This window comes from Brugia malayi, assembly GCF_000002995.4.
Source record: "Brugia malayi strain FR3 genome assembly, contig: Bm_v4_ChrX_scaffold_001, whole genome shotgun sequence".
NCBI lineage: Eukaryota > Metazoa > Nematoda > Chromadorea > Rhabditida > Onchocercidae > Brugia > Brugia malayi.
In genome coordinates this window covers 18,862,163-18,889,843 of record NW_025062479.1, presented here as the reverse complement: position 1 = coordinate 18,889,843, position 27,681 = coordinate 18,862,163, and the positions used below count along the sequence as shown (strand labels likewise).

The window sequence follows — 27,681 nt, the reverse complement described above, 5'->3', positions numbered from 1 at the left end:
TTGCAGAAACCAAGGAACAGTTTTTTAGATTATATCGAAAAGTCTGATGTAGTGCTGCGATCAATATCAAAATGATAAATGACAAAGAGTGAAAATTCTTTGCATTTCTATTTAAAAAAGACATGAATTGATGAAGTGAAGGATCTGTTTTTGATTAATTTACAAAAAAAGCTAGTCATTGAGGTTAGAAGCATGGATGAACATCTCACTAAACAGTCCTATTTATTCCATAATCTGCATGAGAAATATCTCCATTAATTATTTCTTCAGCATTGCGCCCTCATTTTGACTACAGGATGAATCCATCACAATGAAGATTGATACTGTCTGTACAGTATTCATGCTCCTGCTCATTTGCCCAAAACATTTCACTACTTGCATTTATTGGAGATATTGTCTTAATTTTTAAATTTGTCCTTGTTATTTAAACTAAAAAAAAAATGACATTTATAAAAACTAGGAAAAAGTGACATTCAACTATTACACTGTTCAGTTATCCGAGACAGTAGAAAAGCGCTTCCATATTTTGTATAGTTATAACGATGTGCCGAAAAATTATAGGTCCTTGTTAGGAAATCTTTTTCAGTTGTAGTTTGGAGCTGGTATGTGTTGTGAAGGAGTATACTGCAAAGAATTTTAATTGCTAACAACCAAGAAACACAAGTTTTAATCTATACCATTATATTAAAAATTTCTAGAGTTTATTCATGAAAGTGAGATGAAGATGAAAAAATAAATTGATGGAAAAATTAAGTAAAGGATTTAAATGGATCGAATTAAATAAGTGAAAGATAGTGGCCGAATTGTAGCTTGCTGATATTAAAAACCTGACCTAAACAATAGTAGGTATTGGCTTACAATAAGCGTTCTGATTACAGTGAGTAAAAATTACAAGAGCTATCGATTAGATCATCTTTACTCTTTATATAGTAAGCGTTTGTTTTAATATTATTGGTTGCTTATAAGAAAGACTATTAGATTAAAAACCTTTACAATACAAACAGACTTGTTTTAGAACAAAGCAGCAATTTTCAACATGTTAAACACGCACATATGCTTTGTTTACAGTTGTAAAATTCAGCTACAACTGAAAGACCAGTGCTGGATGAATGATTGCTTACATAATATGCAATTTTGAAACAACTTTATATTTGTCTAAAGAATATTCAATTAAGACAATCTTTAGTCCTTTACATTTAATGCAATTTAATTTCGACATATTATAATTCGGCTTTTCCAGCAGATGACTACATAATACAAATATTCGATCAAATTGAATAAGTGCAAGGCATGACCTCCACCAAAAGCTAACTATTCGAGGATTGTGATTACGTGATTTTTACAAAAATTGTTAAGGTTAATAAGCCTGAAAATTTTGTGGTATCACCTCCACCAAAAGCTAACGTGATAATTGTGAATGAAAAATATCTGATTAATGAGAATAAGATTCATATCATGGATCTAAACAGCCCATATGTAACTAAACAAAAATACTTATTGAAAAAGAACAGTGAGTAGAGTGTAGCACTCTGAAAATCCCAAGACAGTCTGCCAAATTGTTATTTAGTTAACCATTATTCATTTTCCTCATGATTACTGTTAAGATTAATGTAATCATTAGATCGGTCAGAGTTGTCATAAATTGATATCCATGAATAATTAGTAAAAGGATGCTTTGCTGACTGAAACAACATACCTAATTCGTTTTGATGAAAGCAAAGTTGACATCAGTGAGATCTGCATGCGTAACATCAAACACGAGCATGTTGATAACGATGCTCGTTAGTGAATTACTCCATCGATCTCCTTCCTTATTGATCATTTATGATGAATCGACTTGAAGAATAACATTATAAAAGAATATCATGTCAGGAATGTGAGAATTATGTGCATCGATCCTTTGATTTGACGGTACTTTTTTGTAATGCCATAAGTGTGGTAACAGGTGCGTTGGGTAAGTATCATAAAGAAACGACGAAGTTTAATAATTTTGAGCTGTTGTGACGATTAATATATCAGCGAAGCCGAAAAATGTAATTAGCTATTGTATACTGTCGTGAAGATCGGTTGGTTTTATGGGTTAGTCGAATATACAGAGCGGGAATACTTAATACTTGAGAAGAAAAATACGACGTTTGTGGACGATAGCGACTCCTCCTTGATTACGACTTAAAGACTTCAGGTTATTTAGTCTTAGGTTTATATATGTTAAGAGTTGGGAGTGGTTTACAATAGAATTACAATGAATTACCATGGATATTACATGGAATGTTCATTTGCATACATGATACGAGATAGAAGCAAGATAAAATGAGATGATTAGTTGTGAATGTGAGAACAAATTGTTAACATTTGATAAATTTTTGGCATATGACTAATAGATTTATATTATTACTGAAGTATCGCGATATTGAATTTGCAACATATACAAGTATGTTAACAAGGCTAAATAGCAGTAAACAATTTTTGAAAATATCAACAAGCTGAAGAATAAATAGCAGTTAGGCCTCAATCCATGCGTGAACAAATTATGAAACCACACGCTGGAGCTGAAGCAGTATAGCAGCTAAAGCAACATGTCCAATCAAACATGGTCACAAGAAGTGACCTGGAGATGTTCACCGCTAGAAGGGGAGGAATTTTCGAAGAAATTAAAAAGAGTGAACAACAATAGAGTTTTGATAGACTCGATTTAACAGTTCAGCAATTTGAGCGCAATTTATTCCTTCATTAACAGCAACAGTCCACAGAGGAATGAGTATATTGAAATGTTAACAAACCCAATAGTGTACAACTTAGTGAATGTTCAGCTAAATATTGGTATAATTTAATATCTACTGTATATTCATTCTTTTTACTGTATGTTCATCCTTTTATTATATAAGTACGATATTGTATCATATCGTACAAAGCCAATAAAGCTATTATCGATGTTGTAGAGTTACGACAACAACAAAAACATACTGTTAAATCTTTCTCCAACATAAGTTACAAATTTTCAACTTGACAAACTTGACAGGTTCGTACTTAGTTTGACAGTTTGGTTAAAAGAACTCTTAAATGCTTTTAGTGTGCTAAAATGACAAATTCAACAGAAGCTTAAGCTAAATTGATCGCAGCCTTTTGAAAGAACTATTGTTTAAAAAAACAAAATATGATATCTGATTCTTTCTAAATTCTGAATTTCTGTCATGGGTATTCCTGGACACCTAACCTGACTTTGTCTAGACAATTACAAATTTACATAAACACTCTTACCATAATCTACTGTCTCAACGTCACTGCCCAAAGCTTTCATCCTATGGATATTCAAAAATACTAATAAAGTAATAATCATTGGTTGAAGAATGAATTTGGCTTAACGACACTTTGAAACAGAGTGAAATAGGAATATTGTGATGGATATGTTCTGAATTCAAATTTGAAGACTTCAATTCAAAGTTCATTGCGAAGTCTTTATGGAATCAGGTTGGTGGATAACAATTAGTTTTTTTTGTTGAATTCCACAGGTTAGGTTGACTAATTTGAAAGCTTGTAATTCTGCATTTTAAAATATTCTGAAAGGGCTCAAAATGTAATTTACAGTATGCACACATTAGTAAAGAAATACTTGAGTAAAATAATACCACAAGACCAAAGTGCTGGATGAACCATATTCATACTGTGCAAAGTCTCTTGCACATAATGAAACATTATAATCTAGCGCTATTATGCAAAATTTAGCAAACATTTCTCAAACCGAAGGCTCAGACCAGGTTTGCTAAATTCTCGGGATGTAATGACAGGTGACACTGACTTCTAGTGGTGCTACCAGTATTTATGTGTTGTGGAAACTTTTGACCATTTGTTGAGGGGCGTGCATTTGTATCATTTTAAAGCTCCTATATTGGTCAGTTAGTGAAGTATGCCATAATAATTTGCAGGCTAATTCATGGTGGAATTGATAATCTTCATTCGTTAGGCACAGTATGTCTCATGCAGCACGCGAGAGTATGTCTCTTGAGATCATGCAGTTTAACATCTTTTTAATTGTCTCGTGTGGATCCTGCAAACAGCTTATTTTTTTCTTTTTAATTTTTGGCGCTTTTTTCATTTGCAAACACAGAAATTCATTAACGTTATTATGAAACGTGAATGCCAAGTGGCGAACAATTGCACAATTGCATGCTCAAACAAGAAGCTGTTCTTTCATGTATCTCGATAAGGATTTTGTTAATACACCCATCGTGTGATAATCACTAGCATATGCATCATATGGTCGACTGAATTCAAATTCTTATACTTATTTCAATGAAAACTAGAGTTCAGGTCGAATCTTAATATTCACTACTAACAGGTAACAAGCATGTTTTACAATAACTACAAGTTTATTAAGCTGAACATTAACTGGAATGTTAATTTGAAAAAAATTGGTTTCGAACTATCAATTAATTCGTGCTTGCTGTCATCAATTGATTGAATAATTTTGAACAGTATTTTTCTTTACATAGGCACAACTCTGCAGGATAACTTGCTCGATGAACAGTGTGACAGTACAACTTTTGTGTATTTGAATAACTTTTATTTCGAATTAACTGAACAATTTCTGGTGCAGAATAAAGTTTGGTGCCACAGAAAGATTTCGATCTTTCTTTCTGATTGATATAACGAGCAGAGCCGAAGTCAGCAAATTTTAAATCACCATTTGAACCCAGAAATACATTTTGTATGTAGCTTTAATGTCATAATGCACGAAGTCACGATCATAAAGATAGTGAACCGCTTCTGATAATTAACGAAAATGGCGACAAGCATGTGAAAATTCTAATATTGATAGCGAAATTGAGATCTTTAGTTTTCGTAAAGTCATTAAAAAAATTTTTGATTTACAGGAATATAGCAACAATGCTTAGTTCACCCTTAGTTCGCTGTTGAGAATAATATAAAAATATTTATGATCAAGTGAGGAAATATAATTGCCCAAGTATTTAGCATCAATGGGTGAAGGAAGAGAAGCGGCATAAGTTGAAATGTATAAATGGTTTAATTGATAAAGGTAGTGTTGATGTATTTGTCCATCAGTTTAAATTAAATATGGTTAATTTTCGAAGTCTGGATGCCGGTGAACATGTTCGTTTTGTAATTCGAAAACGGCCGGATGATAACGCAGTAACGGCTGTTATAAGAGCAGAATCTACTGGAAAACTAAGCGAAGTTCTATTAGTTCTCTTGGAAAGAATAAATCACATGCTGTAAGATATTTTAAATGTGGTCACTATGAGAATCACACAGCAGCCAAGTGTAGAACATCGCTAGGAGCGGAGAAAGCATGTTATAGATGTTATGCAATCGATCATTTATTTACTGACTACGCACAAAAAATTTTAAGGCTGGAATAACAAAGAAAAACTATAATGCAAAAATCATGACAACTGAGTGAGAGAGGGAGATTTTGGCCTACGTAAACAGGGCCCAAATGTTCTTGGAAGCATGGCTGACATAGTTATGTATACTGTATTAAGAACCACAGTGGTTCTATCTTCAAAAGTTGATCATGGACAAAAAGTTTACCAGGGATTTCTTCCGTCGAAGGATTAAGTGCAGCATAGTTCTGCCGGATTAATATTATCGATGACAGCAATTTTAATTGTATAAGATATTTGAATGGATATTGTTGAACTTTAATGGAAGGCAAGCTTTAATTGTAGTCATTGTTCATAATACGAAAGAAATAATGCGGTTCAAGCTAAATTTCCATGTATAGCTGAAGAACGTTCCGATGATTAAAAAAATTCATGGTGAATGCAAAAGAAAGTGAATATGAGAATGAAGCACATTATATGAGATATACTGCACATTATATGAGAAAATGTAATTCATTATTGTATCAAGTAGTTCCTGTTAATGAAAGCAAGTTCTGCCGGATTGGAATCATTTTATAGGAAGGATGAAATAAATAAAAAAGAAAAGGGAAAATAAGTCTAAGAAACTAAAAGAGAATTATTAGCTTTATTCTTTTGATGAACTATTAAGTATCGATTATGGGCAATTTGTAGTTGTCGAAATATTAGGTAAATAATAATTAACGAAATGAATATTTCTCATTTTTACACCACTAGATATTTATAACTGCAAATTCAGGGAAGTGCTCCATTACGGATCAATGAAACTTTATTAGACAGTTGTTAAAAACAACAGACTGATTAAGTGTCACAAATTCTTCTAGCAGATACCCAACAAGATATTTTGGTTCAGATAAATCAGAGTATCTTCCGGTCAAAATTTGCTTTTCGCAGGATGCTGATAATTGATTCACAAGATCAGTTTGCCAAATGGGCTGAAAGCAGACTGGATTAATCAAAACTATTCTTTTAGTGAGTAAGGTCTCGAATAATATAAATATCTAAGCAAAATACTGTGTGCTGATTATAGAAGTCAATTCCCGAGATCTCTCGAAGAGATTGAAACTTCAAGAACAGCAATAGAAAGACAAACAGATCTAGTTTTAAGCACTAACATCATGGAATAAGCTGTTCCAGAAATCCTCTACTCGATACAACTATCAATCTGAGCCAAGAACACTTTGAGGCCCAAATTCTTTTTCCTGCCATTCAAAAAATAGCAGTGCGCTATTCTCAACGGTTTTTAAGTTTTCTTACGGTTTGGCAACTGCTACAATGAAAATTTGTGGTCAATTATTAACTTATAAGATATAAGATACAGTTTACGTCATGAATTACAAGAAGGAATTGCAGGACCTTTAGGGAATGGGAGAAACCTTAGCGGTGGATGAAACAAGCTCCCGACGGATATTACTTTTCTTTTATTATTCACTTCTTCAATTTTTTTCAGTGTGACCAACAATGTGATCCATTGTTGGGATAATAAATTTTGTCTTTTGGTATATGATTGATATTAGTGTTATCGAATAGTGGCAAAAAATAATGCCTCCAGAAATTTGCAAATACTTTTTCTGCTTTTATCTAATTAATTTTCAAGCAATCAGAAGATTGTCGGTATCCCTATTTCTTTATAACTAAAGTGAATATCTCTACTTTGTGCTTAAGCTTAATTATTTCTTTTAGATTGCAGTCATAATAATGATGTTCACCAAGTTCGATTTTAAAATTTTAATTTTTATATCCAATCTTCTTTTACTATATTTTAGCAAGCAAGATTCGAAAAGTAATGTTCATGAAGAAATTGCGTTTTTTAATTCTTCAACAAACGCGGGACACAATTCAAAAGCACATCATAAGTTGCCGAAAGAACGTGTCAATTATATGAAAAGCATCAGTTACGACATATTAATAAACATACATAGTTATTACCTATTAAATCGTTATCACTGTTCTGTTAGCGTGATAAATCTATTTCCATAACTTTATCGACTTGATGTTCCAGTGACACCAAAACTAGTTATTAATTATCAGCATTAAAAATAACGTGCAAATGCATTTCGAAAGATATTGTATCCTCAATAAAACTTGGTCTAAATCATTCGTTTCTGTCGGATAACTGATTGTCGAGAACTACTTAAACGAACTAAGTTGAAAATCAAAATAGACCTTCCACAGTACTGTCAAATTGAGCCAGCTAAATTTAAAATGGAAATGAAAGTCTGCACAATCAATTCGAACTTGTGAATCTTACAGAGACTTATTTCTTCTCTGATTCTGCATGCCTAGATCATCAATCTTCTATATCCATATCTTTCTCATGCAATTTTCAGCATCGGAAAATTTAAATCGGTGCATCGTATTTTGGAACTTGATATCAAAATAATAATAGGCTTTCCTTAAAATATACATACTTTTAAATCTCAAAATCAACGATCTAAGTAATGCTTCTAGTATGGTAATTTTGCAGTTCAGAGTGCAATCTCTGAACCACTCATTATGTATGATTGTCTTGTCTCTAATGTTAATTGACCTTGAAAAGAAAAAGGATGAAAAACCTGAAACAGAGAAACAGATGAAGCGGACGACGGTAAGTTTCTGCTCATCAATTCCATATATTAACTGTTAAAATTCGCACAGGACAGAGTAAGAATAAACATGGCACATCATCAGAAAAAAGAAAATGAAATGGATGAGCAAAATTTGCCTTATTTAGCAAATCTGATGAAAGAAAAAAAAAAAACTTTGAAAATCGTATTTTTTAGATGATGAGAAAGCAAATTTCCTTGTCTTATCATTTACTCTCAAACTGCATTAACTGTTTCACTCAAGAGTAACTTTAATTATTTTTGTTAAGTTTAATTCAATCAGCTTTATAAACTTTTTTACTTATCCCTACTTTGAAATGCTTATAGAGATAAGAGACTTTCTTTGTTGAATATATAATAACAAATTATAATCACTGTATTTCCACGAAATAGCACTTTCTAGCAGGGAAGTAACTTTGAATGCATAAAAGTTCTGAAGAGATATAAAAAATTCCAAAATGGCATCCCGGACACTACCAGTATCTCTTGTAAGAACTCAGTAACGAATATTGTATATGTGCTTGGTAAGGAGATAAACAATTATTACGGTTCTCGAAAGGATCAACCACATACTTCTATGCGAAGGCATTCTCATTAAATCTTAAAAATTTCAGGTTTTTTTCTTGCGAAATGAATTATTACCGCAAAGAATTTGAAAATGTATAGTAAAGAAAGGTGGGGCAGCGGTAGAAAATATCGGAAAAGGCATAGTTAACCAATTCACCAATCAATTCATTTTTTTCTACTCATTGATATATCACTATCATACCAAGTAAACGATTTGATCTTTGTTCAGTAAAATGGGTGGAGTGCTTTGGCCATTGTTGGATGAGACTATAAAACACAAAAATTTGCGATATCATCATGAAATTTTTTTAACATTTTCAAAAAATTATCAGTTCAATACTTCGAAATTTCATTGTCTATTTTCCTAAAAAAATTTTTTATTTTACAATAAAGAAAATGTTTTTTGCGATTGGAATCTTGAAAACAATTTTTTCTTCTTTATTGTCGTCAGCAATAAATAAATTAATTTCGACTTCAAAATAAACAAATAATGGAGTTAAAGAAACATGTTACACTATCATTTCGGAAAAAAAAATATAAATTTAAGTGGAGAAAAAGAGATTTTCTAGCTGGAATTCAAAAACTTTTGGTCTTGTGATACAGTGGTAGAAGTTCAATCCTTTGAAACTTAATTTCATCTCTTCTCAAGTTAAATAAGCACTCCTCTCCTCCTGTAATAAGAAGAAAGAGAAATCCAAGGGAGTATAAAGCGAATTTCTTGGTAACGGTTACATTCGTAACATTGCGTAACTATAACTGCCATTTAAGAATGAGCGGCGGAAACGCGCCTGGTTAAGTAAGCAGGCGCATATGTTATAGTTGAAATGATGCGCATACTATTATTACCTGCATTCATCGTCGTCATCATGGCCACTGCAATATCCTCCCTACCATTCCTTAACGATCGCGAAATAGCGGACAACGTGTAAGTCATCTTCCTTTGTATAGAAATTTCCAAACAGAAATACGCCTTTCACGCAGATAACTAATCTACTTGATTTCTAAACTGATATTTCTTTTTTTTTTTTTTTTTTGTACAAAAAAATTAGAATCATTGGATTATTCAAAACACCAATTTACAGCGGTTATAACTCAGTCTTATAAATTTTTCTTTATGTTTCAATACTGTTGCACAGCTAATTTCTCCTGGATAATTTACTTTTTATTTTGAAATCAAAATTTTAATAATAAGCATTAGTATTTTTCACATTTTAAGTCCTTTTTGGTCTGGATTATAATTCAAACTACGATTTGTCGTCATTTTAATGCATATTTGACAGTATACATATTTCAGAATAAGAGTGAAAAGGTAATGGGATAACTGGAATGTGTACTCTTACAAGTTCAAAACATCTTTTTATAAAATGAAAATCAAAATTCCGTTTTCATACGGTGCTGGTATGTATCCATTTAATGATGAATTCGGACATCCCGGATACTTCGGATATCCTCCTCTTCATGCACCTCCTTATTCGGAGGATATCACTACTGGGTTTAAGTCCAGATGTAACTAATTTAAGTAATGTAATAATTCCAAAAATTATAAGTAAAGGATGTTAAAAATATAAACCTTTAAAATACATTAACTTCCGACCATTGGTATAGTCTAAGAACAATCTATCTACGACGCATTAGTACTCGATTCAAATCAGGTGTTATTTGATTGTTTTATCATAAGTCGGCATCTCCAATTTCCACTCCTCTGATTTCTTTCATTAGTAATTTATAATCTTACTTGAAATTCCATAGTTCTGAATAGCCGTTAGTAGTAAAAAGACTTTTCAAGGAAAAATTTGTAACCTCAATGATTTCATTTTTAATTGGCTGTAAACATCATTTTATTTAAGTATGTTCAACTTTTTTAGCATTCCCTACTACCACTTTGCTTTTCTTTTCCCATTGGAGGACCACGTGACATACTCTTTCCCACCACTTCCACAATATTTTGAATCCAATGATTCTTCGCTTCAAAAATGTTGAAATATGTTACGCCACTGACAGTAACATGTTAAAAGAGACCGAAGACCAGACTGAAAATGTGGATCAGAATGAAAAGACGTTAGAAACAAGAAATTATGGGCTTACTTTTGCAGTCATAAATGAAATTGCTGAATTGGAAAAATGATTGACAAGTTAGAAGTCATTAATCAATTAGGATAGGAGTGCTTATTTTGCAATGTTGACTCAACCATCCATGATGAATTTCATCAGCTGCCATATTCTTCGTTTTATTTGAACATTATTAAACAAAAATATTCATAATCACAGAAATCATGGAAAAGTTTTTAAAATAACAAATTGGTCAATTTGAAATCACCAAGCATTTGTTGTTTTGCTTTCACAGCGTATTTGCATGCCTTTTTCTCAATTGTCTGTTATGATATCAATTGTTGTTTGCTTTATTGCTGAATTTGAGCTTTAAATTAAAATAATAAACCCATTGGAATATTACAACTATAAATTTTATACTAATATATGGTAACTGATTCCTAGAATTCATTCTTTGTTACCGAATGCACCATAGAAATAATCTATGGGGTAGTATACTGATTGTTGTTGTTATTCTGAATTTAGTTATCAAAGAATAAGTTTTAAAGTAGTCATTCTACACTTCAATCATTCACAAAAGTTTTCATCTACTTTATATAAGATTATTAATTCAAAAGTACCACATTTGCAGATTAAATCTGCACCTCATTAGACATATTCTAGAATATTATGCACTTTGTGATATCATATGAGATGAAAGATACCGATACACTATGACGAAATCGTTGAAATAAGAAAAACAAAAACCGATCTATTTTCAGATAATGTTCAGGGAGCTGTATTTAACAGTCATTTTTGGAGCAATTTGCTTGGCTATGCCTATGTTTGATTCACTTTCAATGAAAGATAACAACGAATTGCGGAAGTAGCTCTTTTCCAATTCTTTATCTTTTACTGATGTTCTTTTTCAGTTCTTTGATCACTTTTGGACCCAAAACTTTTCACAGTTTAATTTGAAAAATACGTAATATTGCCTGCATGCTTGGGGAAATTGATAAGTTTAGCAATCTAACAATCGACTAATCAATAATAATTCATTATTACAAAGTGCTAAGTAAAATTACTCGTTCATCAATGCTTCTCATTTTCGTTTCTAGTTAAATTGGAAGTTATTTGTAAATTTTCCTGAATTTTCAGCATTCGAGTGAAACGCTATGGTTTTCTTGGTGGTTACAACTCCTATCTAAATAATTCGCCCTACACATACAAATTCAAAACTCCATTTTTCAAGGTAAAAATTAAAAGTGGAGGCTACCAAAACGATTTCCTCGGTCATCAACCATACGGGTTCGGCGGCACTGGCGGTTTTCATCCTTCATATGGTAGCAATGCTTTCCATCCGCCACTTAACTTACCTTATGGATATCACTACAATCCCTATGGATATGGATGGTACGGATAGATGATTTTGCTATTTTTTTCGAAACGATACCTGCATATGATCTGTTATGCTTAATTGTTGACTTCACTTTTCTGACTTGTGCCCAGTATTTTTGCTACTACATTGTAATCAGATACGTAAACGAATGATTGATAAAAAAGGAAGCAGCCCAAGATTAAGATTAGTGTGGCCAACAAAATTTAAATGAATAAGTAAGAGAAAAGTAGAAGAGTCGCAGATCATCTTTTCCAGATTTTAATGCAGTATTTCGATTATCGATCCAAGCAATTTTTGAATTTGTATTACATGCTGGATGTTGTCGATGTGGAATGGACAAATGCAAGAACTTGGGAATGTTTATACATGAGTAAACTATGAAAAAAAAAAAAAAAACATATAAAAAAAAATAAGAAAACATTTGGACTTTAAATCCGAAAACTCAAAAGCTAAACGAACTAATTTAAGAAGTTAACGTATTGTAAATATTCCCAATAAGAAAAAGTACCAAGTGATTCATGAACAGTATGGAATGAAATCCAAACATTTTAGTCAAAATGTAAATATATATACAAAAAGTATAGCAAATGAAATTCGGCTAAACTATCACACTTCTAAAGCCTTTCTGAAAAGCTGTGTAATATAGTAAGACTAATAATTATTGAATTTGAATTGAACGGACCGAATTTGGGGTTGGCTTGATACCATAATCAGTGTGACTGTTCTGACGTTCTTTTGTCATCCTTTCGTACACTATGATCTGAAATTCGAAGATCATTTTTAATCAACGTAAAAGACATGACAAATGCGTAAAGAAAGTAATGAAGATGAAGAAGCTATCTTAAGGAAATGAGTAAAAAACTCAGAGTAAAAAGTGGTGTTCTAAAAACAATCCGATCTTCAATTGCTTTCAAATAAAAATGAAGCTTAAAAACTAAGACCTTTGTTAATTCCTTATGACTTACATTAAGGTCAAAGACCACAATCATTGATTCTGAATAGATTAGAAAATGAAAATTGTTGACGAACCAGTGATAAACTTACCTCATCATCGGTGTCATTACGTGTGCTGAAAACTTTGTTGATTTCAGTGACACAAAAGTGTATGTTATTACATCGTTGCAGCTCAAAAATTTTCATCAAACGGCGAAAAACGAGAAATTCGAACAACTTTTCGAACGCTACCAGTAATAGTAGGACAGACCGTAATGGCGAAATATCCCAGTACATTTCACATTGTGAAAAAATGGTTCCTTTAGAAAGATTCTCTTATCAGTTCATATTCAGTAATAAAATCAACAAGAATTGAAAGATTTTCTCGAAAGTAAGGAAAAGAAGTTCGATAAAAACTATTTAGCCACTGGTGGGATTGAGTAATATTTTATACTTTAGTCAATAAAAATTAAATGTTGACCATTCAGAGATGAAAGATGTCAAAAAGAACAAGCATTCGGAAAATGCAAGAGGATATCAAGTAGCAATTATCTAGACCTTCCATCAAAATTTTGCTATTTCTTATAGGAACGAACCGTGGTAGGTAAACAAAAGATAGAAGTCATTGAAATGAGAGCAGTAAAATTTACTGAATAATACAAAAATCCATGCCGACAGTGAAATTATGACAATTACCAGCTGAAAGGCCAAAAGTATACTATTATCATTTAAAATTAATATGAATGTATTAAACTTTTGTTTAAAGCAGTAGATAACTCCCTACACATTGATGATCTCTTTGGAAGAAAAAAAAAATTAATCTTTAAGAATCAGAAAACGATATATGAGCTAATTGCTAGGAATTTAAAACAAACAATAACAGACTGCCTATTTAGACAATAGCAAAAATGGTCTTTCAACTTTCAATATATAAGAAGAATTTGGTGGCATATTACCTCGCTTTTATTTTATCGTCCGACTAGTGCTATCTAAATATAAATTTTTAACTCTCAAAAAACACGAACCACTGTGACAAGAATCGGATACAACATGATATTACTGCAGTCTTTGAGTGCAAATATGGCACAAATAAGTGATGTGACATACATAAAGGTGAAGAAGGAATATTTCACAGCAGCATCGGCGAACCGTGATTCCAGGATTAGGAATACCAGTAAAGTAATCAGGCTACTAATCACTAGCAACCACCCAACTAACTGCAACAAAATCCAGTGAAAGTGATCGATGGGAATAATGTTTCTATTATCAGGTCAATATGGTGTGCAATCAGGAAGTTCTAAATTGTTCCGGGTAGCTTCTCCTTTTTTGCGCTTTGTTTTTTTTTTTTTCCTGTTCTCGCACATTACTTATTATTGTATTCAAGATTAAGGGAAATACTAACCTTGAGATTTCTAATTGAATTTGCTGATATTGTTGTAAATTCAATTGCTTCATTCTGTTTTGATAGTGGCGCAACCATTTTTCTCTTAACGCTTTGATCCTCCACTCAAACTTCTAATTTAAACATAACTCATGAATCGTTGTTATAAGGAACACACTGCTCATCATATTAGCTTCACTTTTAAAAAATTTTTTCTGTTAAAACTAAACATTATGCACTATATTTGTTTTGACGAATCTTCAAAACAGCTTCAAACAAAGATTTCTGTGATCTCATTAACGTTTCATGAAAGTAACAAATGAAAGTTTTTTAATTCATTTGGAACAAAAGAGTCTAAAATGACAGTTTTAGAAAGTACCCTTATCGGTGACAATTTTGTTGATATGTCTTACAAATTAAGACAGTAAAGAACGCAAACTGCTCGAATACAAAATTGAGAAGGAAACGATAGATGCAAATCTATGAGACGTATTAAATGCATTTTCAACTGGACATCTTTATATTCCATTTTTTTGCTAGTACAGCTGCCTGATAGTGCATCATGAAATTTCGCATAATACTTTTCCTTCAATCGATTTTGATTTTCCACAAACATCCCTCTACCTTTATTAAATTTTCAAATTTAATGAAAAGTGAGATTTCATCTGTCAGGGGTTAAATTCAACAATTAATTTTATCAAAAATTTGCCCTCAGTGTGATGCTAATAATACCGTACTGATTTTCTTTTTTAAAAACGATGGACATTGCATTCAGAAATTTCTATTAGTCGTTGTCCCAAGGATTTATTGGACTTATTGGAAAAGTATGACCAAAAAGTAGAACGAATCATGATCACAGTAGACAACAAAGAAAAGAGAACGAGGAGCAGAATACATTCTTGCACTTTGAAGATGAAAACGATTAATTCCAGATTTCGATACAAATATCACACTCCCTTTTTCCATTTCTCCCTTTTCCGTTTGCTTTTCCATTTCTCATATGAAAGTCTCGGTGGGATCAGCAAGTATTAAACAAGTTGCAGTGTCTTCTGCATAACATATATAAAAAATATGTGATCATTCAAATGTAAGAATGAGAGAAATGTAAAAGGAAGTATAAGGCAAAAAGAGTATAGGATAACTTAAATAAAAATAATTTCTCGATGCAAACAATAAAGAGTATAAGAAATAAAGACAAGAGAGACAAAATAGACAGCCAAGGAAGAAGTGAAAAAAGAGATAGCTATTACAATCTACGGGTAGTTAAAATTTCGGCTTAATAAGAGTACAAGTTTTCAATTTTCTCCATTTTCATAAGAAAACCCTTTCCATATTGATCAAATCATATATCCATATTAACCAAAAACTATATATCGATATTAACCAAATATAGGATTTTAGCATAGCTTACAAAAAAAAAGAAAAAAACAAAACATAAGAAAAATTAGGAGGGTTAAAAAGTAGTACATAATATCACTATTTAAACTCAAAGAAACTCAATTCAAAGGACTATTAACACTGCTTCTTAACAAAGAAATAAAAAAAAGAAATGAATGCAAATGAGCAGTATAAACTACAACAAGCTCTTCGAGTAAATTATGAAATGTACAGATAAAAATATTATATGGTTATTAAAAGCTACATATGTAACATGAAGTGACCAGAAATGAATAAAATTCCACCCTTCCTACATTTAAAAATATCTGCTTATACGGTTTGAAAAGCAACAGCTATGCCACTAGGTAAAACTGCATCACCGTTACACGCGACTTTAACTTTAGAACGATTTCTTTAAATCCTGTTTGTAATTACAGTAGACACCACTTTTAGCATTCCTCACTTATCGTTCACAAAATCAAATCAGTAGCAATTTGATAAGAACAGCATACTCGTTCCAAATATTATTTGAAAATGCTGCTTCCCTGAATTAGAGAGTATCAGAAACGTAAATAAATGTGTTGCCCACAATCGAATCAAAATTATAATAAGGTTTCCAAAAAAGGATTTCAGTTCAGGAGGGAGCACAGTACAGCACACTAGGCTTTCTCCACTTATTTAAATTTTAAAATATATTTATACCCATTTACTTCAAGTAATGTAGCGATTTACTCGTGAACGATTTCACAGTATGCAAGAAATTGAACCTTTGAACACTGACCTAACAATATGTCAGATATGTGGTTTGCAGCATTTACTAGTGAAAAATTATCACTGCTTTGAAGGGACATATTGAGTTGTTTAACATTTAAGTTCTTGGTTTCTCTTTTCTGATTGCCTTAGTTCCACATATTTCATTTCATATCTTTGGCTTTAACGAATGTGTAATATGTTTAATAACCTAATTCACTACTTCCAAGTGACCTCAATATTTCATAAAGTATTTTACTCGCAGTATCAAGAGTTCCTGCATAAGGATTCCATATTATCACGAGTTTTTTTCTAGTTCAGCACTGATCATTCTAACATAATCTTTTCAGATAATATTTAAGGTAAATTATATATGTAACATGACATGATAACATAGTCTAGTTATATAAACAACTCATGTCGACTAATAAATAAAAACAGTTCAACATGAGTTGCTTCGCACCTTGTCAAGTTCCACTTGGTCTTGTAGAAATCAATATGAAAAATTTATCGAGGTAGCCAAAAAAAAGCAATACTGCATAAGCTTTGATGATCATAATTTTGTTTTGAATTGTACAAAAGAAGTGCTATAAAAGGAAGAAAAACTCTTTTGAGTCAGCTACAAATACACAGAGAAACAAAAGAGCGAAAGTACCAGAATCATTCATATCCCAATCAATTCACATACATGGCAGAGAAAGCAATACAGCATACTATTAATTCGCTTTGCTAAACAGCCATATCGCTTTGAACATAAACACTAGTTGAGAGTGCTTTTGAATTGTGATTTCATTCACATTCTCTACCCTTAGAACATAATGGGAATTTAAGAAACAGTGTTCAATATCAGATTCATATTTTAAACTAATTAACTGCATCACACAAAGCAGTGATAATACCTTGAATCAACTATATCGTTGTGGCGTTAAAAACGGGGTTGCATTTGAGGCCATTGCTGTTGCTGTATCATATAATGACCTTGCTGCGGCATCATTTCTTGACCTGGCTGGATTATTATTCCCCCTGAAACGCGCATTACAAACATTGTAGTAAATTTTCCCCAAGAAATTAGGACATACACAGATTATCACCTTGAAAAGTCATTTTGAATATAGTTAACTGTAATTTATATATTAGCACTTAACCAGATCATCAGCAAAATAGTAAAATTCCCTATGATCGACTGGCCCTAACGATTTTTTTAAAACAGTTAATTAAGGGTTATGCCAAAAAAAAACGAAGTTCACTGACCGCTTTGTATTACTCGCCCGTTCTGATCCACATATGACATTTGTGGACGCATCTGTTGCATGATCGTGGGCCCTTGAGGTCCCATTTGTCCCTGAGGTGGACCCATTTGAGTTTGAGGACCACCCATAGGTCCTGTCATACTGCCCTGCTGTCCCAGCATACCATTTCCACTGCCCATCATTTGCTGACTACTTATCATACCTTCAATGACAAGGATTAGCAAATATATCAGTTTTGATATCCAAAACATTTTCTCATTGTTCTTAAAATCATTTTTCGATTCATATAACATGAAAAGGCAATCAAGTGTTAGTACAGTTAAAAGTATATATTCAACAAAGCACGAATTAGGAACATAATGATTTCAGAGTTATAACAAAACTTCAGTCTTTCCAGAAATAAGTTTCAAATTTAACATTCAAACCTGGTTGCACCATCTGTTGTTGATAAGAAGACTGCAAAACTGATGACTGTGCAGACATTTGCACTGATCGCTGTGTCATTTGCCCTTGCGGTGGACCACCTATTTGTTGGTTCATACCTATCTGCTGTTGCTGTAAAAGCATTTGAAAGAGTGCACTTCAAAGACTCCTAGATGTATGAAAATAAATCAGATCATCATAAAGAAAACGAAACAACAAAAGAATCAAATAATGAAATAAGTAGAATCTGGCATAGCTAAATAGACAAAATTTTCAAATTTCATAAAATAAAGTCTTAATACCATAATACCCATACCCATAAAAAAGTTCAAAAGTGCAAAATTTCAACCACCGATCATAATTTATTACGCAAACTAATGTTGCCTTGATTTACTTCAAAATAAAAAACTTGAAATATGGAAATTGCATTTAAAAAAGCTATCTGCACAGTAGATGCATTTTATATCTGATTCCAACACTTCCTTTTTAGATTTGAAAAAACAGAAAAATCAAAAGCAAGAATTTACTTGGTATATGTTCGGACCCTGGTTTATAACTTGGTGCTGCTGCTGATGTCCGTAAGACATCTGCTGCATACCACTGTTTATGTGCTGTGATTGCATTATTTGTTGTTGACTGTGTTGCTCAAAGGGTATTCCTCCTTTACTGCTAATTGCTGGTCCTGAACCAACTGGTGGGTAATCTTGCGCACCACTTGTAACAAACATTCCACTTGTAGGGGCATTTATCATCGACTCCATCTGGAAATGCTTTCTTTTTAAAATCCATGTTTACCTTCCATCTCAAGCTAGACTTATTTTTAAAAAGTGATGGTAAAAACCTGCTGTGTAGTTGATATCTGAGGTCCTTGTTGCATGCGCATTTTCTTCGCTGCGGGTTCCATCACCGACTGTTGAGGATGCATGCCAATGGGCTGCAAAATGACATCAAATATCTAAACATTTGTTAGCCATCATAAAGGGAACCTTTAAAAAGTCTTCTCCTTTACTTTAGCTTCAAAATTTTAAAAAACTTCAAAAAACTTCCCGCGACAGAAGATGGTATATTTACATAGACACCATTGATGGACGATGGTATATTTACGCAGATACCATTTTTACTTGGGACCTTCCCATCAAAATTTAAACAATTTAGTTTATGCAAATAAATAAATATACTAAAATAGAAAATGAGATTTAGTATTTCAAATTACTAAAAAAAAAAAGAGAAAAGTGCTAGCAGGTGATGTTATTAACCGATGTAAAAGAAACCAAATCTCTTCCTTTTAAGATACTTTTCAATTTTTAAAAATTTTTTTTAAATAAATCAAAGAACAGAATACATGCAACCGACCTGCTGCTGACTTTGCTGGGGAGGTTGAACTTGCTGTGGTTTCGATGCTGAAGCACTCTTATCATCGTTTTCATCAGAAAGGAACTCTCGCTTTGGATATGGGATATCACATCCGCTGAAAACATCTGCAGTTGGACGAGGATCTTCCTGAAAAGCCACACGGATCTTTTACTACCACACATTCAAAACAATTTAAAGGGAAATGCAGTTATAAAACAAAATTACAATAATTCTATTTAAGCTTTAATCTGTTCGAGTCCCAACTTCTAATAACCACATATATCGGCGTAATAATAAATGATATGGTGACTAAAGCAGTAAGCGAACCTTATAGGTATTTACCCCGCGTGCAGAATATAGGCTAATTAGATCAGATAATACAAATAGCAAAAAGATTATAATATCTCTCTTGTATCACATGAAAGATATTCTGTTTTGCAAAATAAATTTAAATCCATTAATCAGCTTAAAGAGAAGTTAGAAAATTATTCCTGAGTAGTTAGGTTTTATGGTATTAAAATATCTTATGATGGAATAAGAAAAACAACATTAGGTCTACTTAGCTATCCAAATATCGATTGAAATAAATTATAAGAAATATGCTCAGAGTTTATTAATGTCACACGCTGGAATGACAAAACGGGACACTGGAATGATAGTAAAACAACGAACAACACAATTAAAAATGAAATATGTGATGCAGTTGCAACTGAACTGAAATTACAAGGGGAGCAAAATCCAATAACAGCTACTTTGAAATAGGCGTCGTCCATAGCATCTTGCGCAGTAACTCGTTTGATTGGATCCATTGTAAGAAGGCGTTGCAATAACGAAAATGACCGAGTATCAGCTTTAATTTTATGTTTATCCATATATCTTTGCAAGGTGCAATTGGCGTAGCTAGAATTCACAAAATTTAAATTGTAAAAGTGAAATTAGCTTATTAAAATGTATTGAAAAATGTGTCCCAAAAAGATCCTAAATATTCTCTTACTTTGCTCTTTTGAAATCCTGTGTTAATTTTTGATATTCTGGCATCTTTTTCAAATCTTGCCAGTCGGATTCAGATGGATAACCCATAACGGTAAATATTCGATTCAGCTGGTCTTGATGATAAGGACTGGAGGCTTTGATATCTTCTTCCCGGCAAAAAAATACGGGTTCTGAGGTGAGAAGTTCCGCAAAGATACAACCAATAGCCCAAATGTCGATGGCCTATAAATAATCTGATTGGTGCCATTTTCATATAAAAAACGTCTGCTTTAATACTTGGTAAAAAACTTTAAAAGGACGAAAGGATATCAGGAAAGACGAAAAAGTTTTGTCTAAATAAAAACCAAAAATAATATACTTTTGTGTAATGTTTAGCACCCAGCAGCAGTTCCGGCGCTCTATACCAGAATGTCACCACCACTGGATCAAGCTCGGCTAATGGTTTCAACGGATTATGAAATATTCTTGCAAAACCCATATCACCAATTTTCACTCTGAAAGTTACTCTAACCTTAAATTAAAAAAAAAAAATTTTTTTTTTAAATTTATAAAAAGTTTTGAAATGCCTAATCAATCTTGCACATGTACTGAGAAAACATACCTCCCACGTTCTACACCAGGACCTTCGCCCATTACTAGAATATTTGCAGGTTTAAGATCCCTGTGTAAAATCCAGTTTGAATGTAAGTAATGAATTCCATCCAATATTTGATACAGGAGACTTTTTACCATTCCCTAAAAAGATGAAAATTTTTAACAAAAAGAATTTGATGAAGATATTAAGTTTTCGAAGTTCATGTAAACTTGGAAAGGAACATGTTAGTCTATCAAGTATATTAGATTACTTTAGGAACAAGCACTGGCTGCTTCTTCTGTTTTGCAGCTCGATGGAATTTGATGATATGCCATAAGTCGTGTTCTGCATAATCAAACAGTAACCATACCTTCCGGTCCGTCGTTAGAAATACTCGTTGTAATTTGATCAAATTTGGATGCCTGAATAATGGTCATAATGCAAAACACAAAGTCAATATCAAAGCCAAAAACAGTAACACTGGAAACGAACTTTAACTCCCTCAATAAAGCTATTTCTCGACAAGCCGACATCGAAAAACCTTGGCCTTCAATTAGCTTTAAAGCGAACTCTTTAGCTCCGTTTCCCGGGATTTGCTCCGGATGTCGCGGTTGAGCTTTGTAGACATGCCCGTAAGTCCCTCTTCCGACCTGTGAGAAGACTCCAATAAATTGATCTGATAGAACACCAAAGTCCAAAAAAACTAATAAAAAAATTCCTGACATATTTATCATAAATATATTAGATCAAGAAATAAGTTGGCTTAATGAGGAACAGTTAGAATTGAGTCTACCAGTTTACAATCGGCAATCTACTTATCCATTAATTAAATGTACTAAATAGTAAAACTACCTTAAAACCTTCAAAAGAATAAAGATCTTCGACACGTTCCCGTGTTTTTATAAGCTCTTCCTTGAACTGATAATCGATCATGACATTACCCACATATTTATATTCCACAAAGCCATAGCATTTCTTTGATAAAAATTCTATTATGAACCAGAAACTGCCTGGAAATAAAATTCCCGCTCTCTAGAACAGTTAACTCGATTTTTACACCGTTACCAGCTAAGTCTGATTTTGTTCAACATTAATTATATGGTAATCTCTGATAAGTAACCACTCTCTGATGTCATTTCTTCAGCTCTAATTTTACACAACTACATTAATTCAATAAAATTCGCTTACTTTCTTGCTTCATGTGTATACTTTTTTATATACTCCGTTAAACAAAACATATCTAACTACACAAAGTTTATTAAACTGCAGCGATAAGTACAGGACATTCCGTAATGAAGTTTTGCTAAATGTTCTTTTGAAAATTATTCCTTTAAAATTCCGATTATCAAGAAAAAAAAATCAAAAAGGAACCAATTTAATCATAACTTTGTATATAACTCTCATTGATTTCAAAATTCCCATTATTCTAATTCTCCGACAACACACAGAAAGAAAAGACAATTTTGTCAGACAAAACGAACACTTAAAAACTGAAAGAAAACAATCTTTAAAAAAGAAATTTGAAAAAAGTAGAAATATGAAATTTCATTCTTATTCTTTGAAAGCAAAAAGACAATACTCAAGAGTATCCTTTTATTAAATCTAATAAAAATACAAAGCAAGCAGTTTCGAGTTACTTTTTTGAAATCTTATACAGTGGTTCTAGTTCTTTATCAATTTCTTCTTCCTCTTCTGGGGCGGTTGTCTTTTCTTGAAAAATTGTAACTGGTTGATTTTTCAGATATGCCTTCGTGACATAGTATGGGTTTTTCTCCGCCTGTAAATAAAACATACCATTAATGACACCGACAGGAGAGGAGATTACAACGGGACATATATGAAACAGCGAACCTCTTCAGCATGACGTAAAATAGAAGCACGGACATCAGTATCCGCAAGGAAATCACGATTCCTTTTTGTACCTACTTGTTTAGCGATATACGAATGCAATGTTCCACCTGAAGCAGCTACTCGACCACCCGAACCTAAAAATAAAACCTAGTTAAAATGAAATTGTTTCAAATTAATATTACTTGTGAACAAAAACAGATTAGTTTAATGTAAAGCCAAGCTGGGAAAGCCAAATGTGTAATGATGAAGCTCCATCAACTTAAACAATAATTCTACTAACTTGGTCCACTCATCGGCATATCAGCAGGCTTTCGGAAGTCAGGACGCAATCTGTTGTCCATCATACGCAAATATTTCTTCAGTCGCCAAGTTGTAACTTCCTTTTCCTCACCTTCCTCACCTCTTGGTTGGAACATTTCTAAGGTCAGTGCTGAAAACTGCCATGAATTATTCCACTGATGTACATGGATCATTCATTCTGAAATATAATGCATTCACGAAAATGAAGAAACTTACGTGATAGCACTAATTCTTCACGAATTACTTCCTGTTGACGAGCCCTTCTCAGTGGCCGTGAAACACAAAGTAAAGCACCTCTTAAACTGCTTACAGGATCATAATACAATCGGAGTGAACCATCACTCAAACCAACAAGTATTTGATTAATTTTTGGCTGCCAAGAGATCCTAATACAACTCTGAAAAAAATCTACAGATGTTGCAATAATGATTTATATAATATAGAATATAGTAAGTTATTTTTCTTAGACTACGTAATCTAAATATAATTAATGAAGAACCAACTAAATTTGGGTACGTGATTCGATAAATAAGATCGAAGGATTTCGAATCAAAAAAAGCGAGCACTCCATCAGATCCATTCTTATCATCAAAAGAAGTACCAGTATAGACCATTTCACCATGAGGCGCAAAACCGCAGTCTGTGCTGTAAAAAAAAAAAAAAAAAAAATTGAAGTTTCATTATTAGCATCTTCACAAAATCTAGACCAAAATAATTTATTACATGATCTACTGTATTGCAAAAAACATTACATAAAATAAATCACTGCACGTGCGAATACCCACACGTAGCGATAATCTACTGAAATATTGGAAGAATTCCTTCAAGATTACCTTATAAATTCATTTTTCAAATCCTCCACAATATGGCATGGTTTATTAAATGCTTCAAGTTGCCATAACTTTAACGTGCCATCAACTGCAAAATGTTTCTTGTATCTATAGAATCGTAAACATTTAAAAAGTGTCGCCAAGAAAATCAGGAATATTTTACGTGATCTTGAGAGAATTTGTTTACTGTTTGGTGAAAATTGCAATGAAGTAACCGATGCGGTATGAGCTGTTCTATTCAAATACGCGGTATTAACCTGCAATAATAAAATAATTTTACGACAATGAAAAATTTGTACAATTAGTTTTCTGAGTCAAGTATTATGCGTTAAAAGTATATAACTTCATTTAACTTTTAACGCTGACATAAAGATTTCCATGCTTCCATATTTGTATAGATCCATCATCACATCCAGCCGCAATATATTTCCCATCTCGAGAATAACAACATGTCGTCGGTATAGTTCTTTTGCCACTAGCACTTTTTGTTTTGATTACTTTACGCTGCTTATTGATACAATGTGTGATTTCTTTGTAATCATCTGTAGACCAAATTCTCAAAGTTCTGAAATTTCCAATTTCAAAATCCCACAATCCAACTTACAAACTCATGCACATGACTTTAAACTATTTCGAATCTGACTAAAACAACTGGAACCATTGAAGACACAAATAAATGAAACAAGTGCTTAACTAAATCTCGTTTGTTTAAGACTAATAACAGCTATTTCATAACTAATATTACACAAAATATCAGAGAAACATTTACTTTGTACACCTATGCTGCTCAATTAAAGATAATAATGATATTTAGTCCAGCTTTTTTGGACATTAGTTAATTAACTTGATTTGATTTTTTTGGTCCAGGAATTTGTTCTAGAAAAAAGCTGCCATAGATCCACACAATTATTTTTTATGCAACAGAGAACAAGTTTTGAGTATTTAAATCTTTTTTCCAGCAGTCTAATTCGACCGCAAGAAATATAACGATCTAGGAAGCAGTCCGGAGAAATACTAATCTAAATTTTGAATCATTAGAAACATGAAGACTGAAATGTTCAAAGTTGTTCGCTTTTTGAGGGAAAAATTTACCCATCATTAGCGCAAGACAAGAATTCTGTTTTCACAACTGGATGCCAACAGCAAGAATTGACAGATCCTGAGTGTCCTTTGGTATTAGACAAATCAACCAAATATTGATCACCTACAGAACATATCAATATGATGACGAAAGAAATATGCTGTTTTCAAACGAAAATAATTTTACATATTTGGAAGTACTTTGTGACTAGGTATTCAACCTACCACGAACAGTTTCAGCCCATTGTTTACCCTGTCGATCTAGGATACGAATTTGTGCATGACCACTAGCAACTAGCAACTTTTCACCGTTCGAACTAAACGCTAATCCATTGATGATATGACTGAAACAAGACAAAACTGGAAAAAGAAAAATGCATACAATTAAATATAAACCGGATCAAAAAGCTTGCACTAAAAAAAATTAAGAGCAAATTAAACGCATAACAACAAATAAAAATCCAAAAAGAATCCACCTTTCACAAGGCATAAGCTCACGTGAAGATCGTAAACTTAAATCCATCTTCTGAAATTCAAATAAATTCACAGTGTAATCATATCCACCACTAGCAAATTTCGTACCTTGATGATCAAACGCCAGTGCCGACACCTGAAATTTTTTCCTAAATTAAATAATCACGTCCATACAGAATTAGTATAGACAATCAGAATACAAAATGAATCTAACCGGTTTCTTCCCATGACGCAACTGTGCTTCTGAAGCAGCAGGTATTAAGTCAACAACAGGAACCTAAAATGACAAAGTTAAAGGATTTTTTAAACAATTAATGTATTTAATATGATACGCAAATCGAAAATCGAAAATTTACAGTAAACAATTAGTGTAATTAAATTATTATAAAAACCAGGCTATTTCCTGAATTGTTAAACACAAAATCACTTTGAGACCTGCGCACTTACTCCATCATCCAAATCATCGAATTCATCATCATCACCATCGCAGTCCGTGGTTTTTTTTGTCTCGAATATTTTTTTATCTGGCACAAAGCCTTCAGGTAATGGGACAAAAAATTCTCCAAAATCATCGTCACTTTCTAAATCTGAAACAAGCAGTAAGTGGAAATTGCATAAACATTTAATTTGATCTAAACTTCATTATGTTATGCAAATTAAAAACATACCTATTTTTACGAAATTTTTCTTCAATTTAAAGTGGAAAATACCTTCAACTGATGTTCCAGCTGGTTTTGACAACGAAGAGCTTACAAATTCATCAAAAGCCTGAAACAATTTTACTAGAAGTTCAAAAGTACTATTAATGGATGCGAACGGTAGAAGGATCGACTACAGATGAATGTTATTGGATAAATCTGACACAAACTTTATCACAAAAGTACGATTATGATTAAATAAAGATAATGTTTAATAATGAAATGAAGCCAGAGCAAACAAATGAAACATGAGGTCTAACTGTTCAAAAACCATTGTTAAGGAAAGAAATTTTAACACTAACAAAATGCTTGTCGACCGCAGGCACAAGATCTACACATCTACCATATGCTTATCATTATCATCACATAATCGCTAACGCAATTTTGCCAGTGTTACTAACGACATATGTTAAATTGAAGACTTTCAGCAAATCATAACAGCCAAACAGAAATGAAATGGAAGAAATATTTAACGAAGATTTTATAATTCTACCCAAAATTATTTATAATTCTACTCAAAAATACTTCCAAGACTAGAATATCTCAAAATGTTTGTACATTTCATTGAGAACAGAACGATCACTCCTATAAATTACATACTGCCTTTCACTGTCCCATGGTATGGCAGGCGTACAAAATAAATGAATAGGTGAAAAAAAAAAAAAGCAAACAAACAAAGAAACAAACATAGTGATGTTCTCTGATAGACTTGGACTGCTCTCGATGAAAACGTTTGTTATCGTCGGCTGTTTTTTCGACGCCTTCTTTACCGAAGGTTTCAGTTGTTCGCGTGAGAGCGCTTTGCATGACTTCCGTGAACATCGTCTCGAAACTGAACTGTCGAGCTTTCTTTGCAGCATTTTTTTGTTGTCGAGTTTTAGTTTCCTCGTTGCTTTCCGTAGTTTTGCTATCGTCCTCTAAAAAAATACTACTTGGTTATTTAATCTTCGTAGAACCAGTAAAAAAATATTAAACAAACAGCAAATAATTTTAATAAGATAGTAGCCCATTTCCTCAAAAAATCAAGAACTAAGTGGATATGTAAAAAGATGGCGAAATTACCTTTTTCTTCGTTTTGTTCATACATTTTCGTGATGTCACTTATGAATATGCAAGCGATAAGTCTGTAAAATACTAAGTGTAATCAGGATTTTGAATTCGAGATTCAGTCAAAGGATGAGCACTTTTTTCCAAAGTTCATATCAAGTGACAACTTTGCATATACTTAAGTTAACAAGGGATCGGGAACACTCAGAATTCAGACCGAGAAGTTGGAGGAACACACTAACGAAAGGTAAAGATAAAGAAAGTGTTAGTGGAAGAAACTATGCGGAATAACTTAACGAAACCTTTATTTTTCTTATAACAGTAAGTACCTAATTGTAGTTGAAGTGGTGTTTGTTTATTTTAATTGTGACAATAACTTCGGTACTGAAAACAAATGTTAAAACTCA

At 32.5% G+C, this 27,681-nt stretch overlaps 4 protein-coding genes across 5 annotated transcripts; 1 reads left to right on the top strand and 3 right to left on the bottom strand.

Annotated features, from left to right (window-relative positions):
* Nucleotides 1–11,346: 11,346 nt before the first annotated feature.
* On the top strand, nt 11,347–11,984 carry Bm9915 (Uncharacterized protein; the record flags this gene model as incomplete). The annotated part of the gene is made up of 2 exons (XM_001898178.2): nt 11,347–11,447; nt 11,720–11,984. 2 exons carry the CDS (start codon nt 11,347–11,349, stop codon nt 11,982–11,984), a joined length of 366 nt encoding a protein of 121 aa, XP_001898213.1.
* Nucleotides 11,985–12,618: 634 nt separating this feature from the next.
* On the bottom strand, nt 12,619–14,373 carry Bm9914 (Uncharacterized protein; the record flags this gene model as incomplete). The annotated part of the gene is made up of 5 exons (XM_043075357.1): nt 12,619–12,720; nt 13,005–13,213; nt 13,490–13,592; nt 13,919–14,110; nt 14,296–14,373. 5 exons carry the CDS (start codon nt 14,371–14,373, stop codon nt 12,619–12,621), a joined length of 684 nt encoding a protein of 227 aa, XP_042931291.1.
* A 2,953-nt stretch (nt 14,374–17,326) lies between these two features.
* Bma-cdk-8 (Uncharacterized protein) lies at nt 17,327–21,927 on the bottom strand (the record flags this gene model as incomplete). Of its 2 annotated transcripts, XM_043075355.1 has the most annotated exons (13): nt 17,327–17,424; nt 17,653–17,853; nt 18,077–18,206; nt 18,602–18,835; nt 18,916–19,008; nt 19,428–19,574; nt 20,180–20,327; nt 20,422–20,642; nt 20,779–20,914; nt 21,022–21,155; nt 21,266–21,416; nt 21,487–21,644; nt 21,847–21,927. In XM_043075355.1, 13 exons carry the CDS (start codon nt 21,925–21,927, stop codon nt 17,327–17,329), a joined length of 1,932 nt encoding a protein of 643 aa, XP_042931289.1. The 2 variants fall into 2 exon arrangements, with proteins under 2 accessions (XP_042931289.1, XP_042931290.1); XM_043075356.1 differs by lacking the exons at nt 19,428–19,574; nt 20,180–20,327; nt 20,422–20,642; ... (3 more) ...; nt 21,487–21,644; nt 21,847–21,927 and having other exon boundaries at nt 18,916–18,999.
* Nucleotides 21,928–22,627: 700 nt separating this feature from the next.
* Nucleotides 22,628–27,314, bottom strand: Bma-gad-1 (Uncharacterized protein; the record flags this gene model as incomplete). The annotated part of the gene is made up of 16 exons (XM_043075354.1): nt 22,628–22,771; nt 22,846–22,979; nt 23,126–23,275; nt 23,362–23,542; nt 23,649–23,790; nt 23,979–24,063; nt 24,139–24,232; nt 24,342–24,540; nt 25,068–25,179; nt 25,281–25,399; nt 25,532–25,665; nt 25,744–25,806; nt 25,977–26,116; nt 26,240–26,297; nt 26,915–27,144; nt 27,290–27,314. The coding sequence occupies 16 exons, from the start codon at nt 27,312–27,314 to the stop codon at nt 22,628–22,630; spliced, it is 2,010 nt and encodes a 669-aa protein (XP_042931288.1).
* Nucleotides 27,315–27,681: the final 367 nt, after the last annotated feature.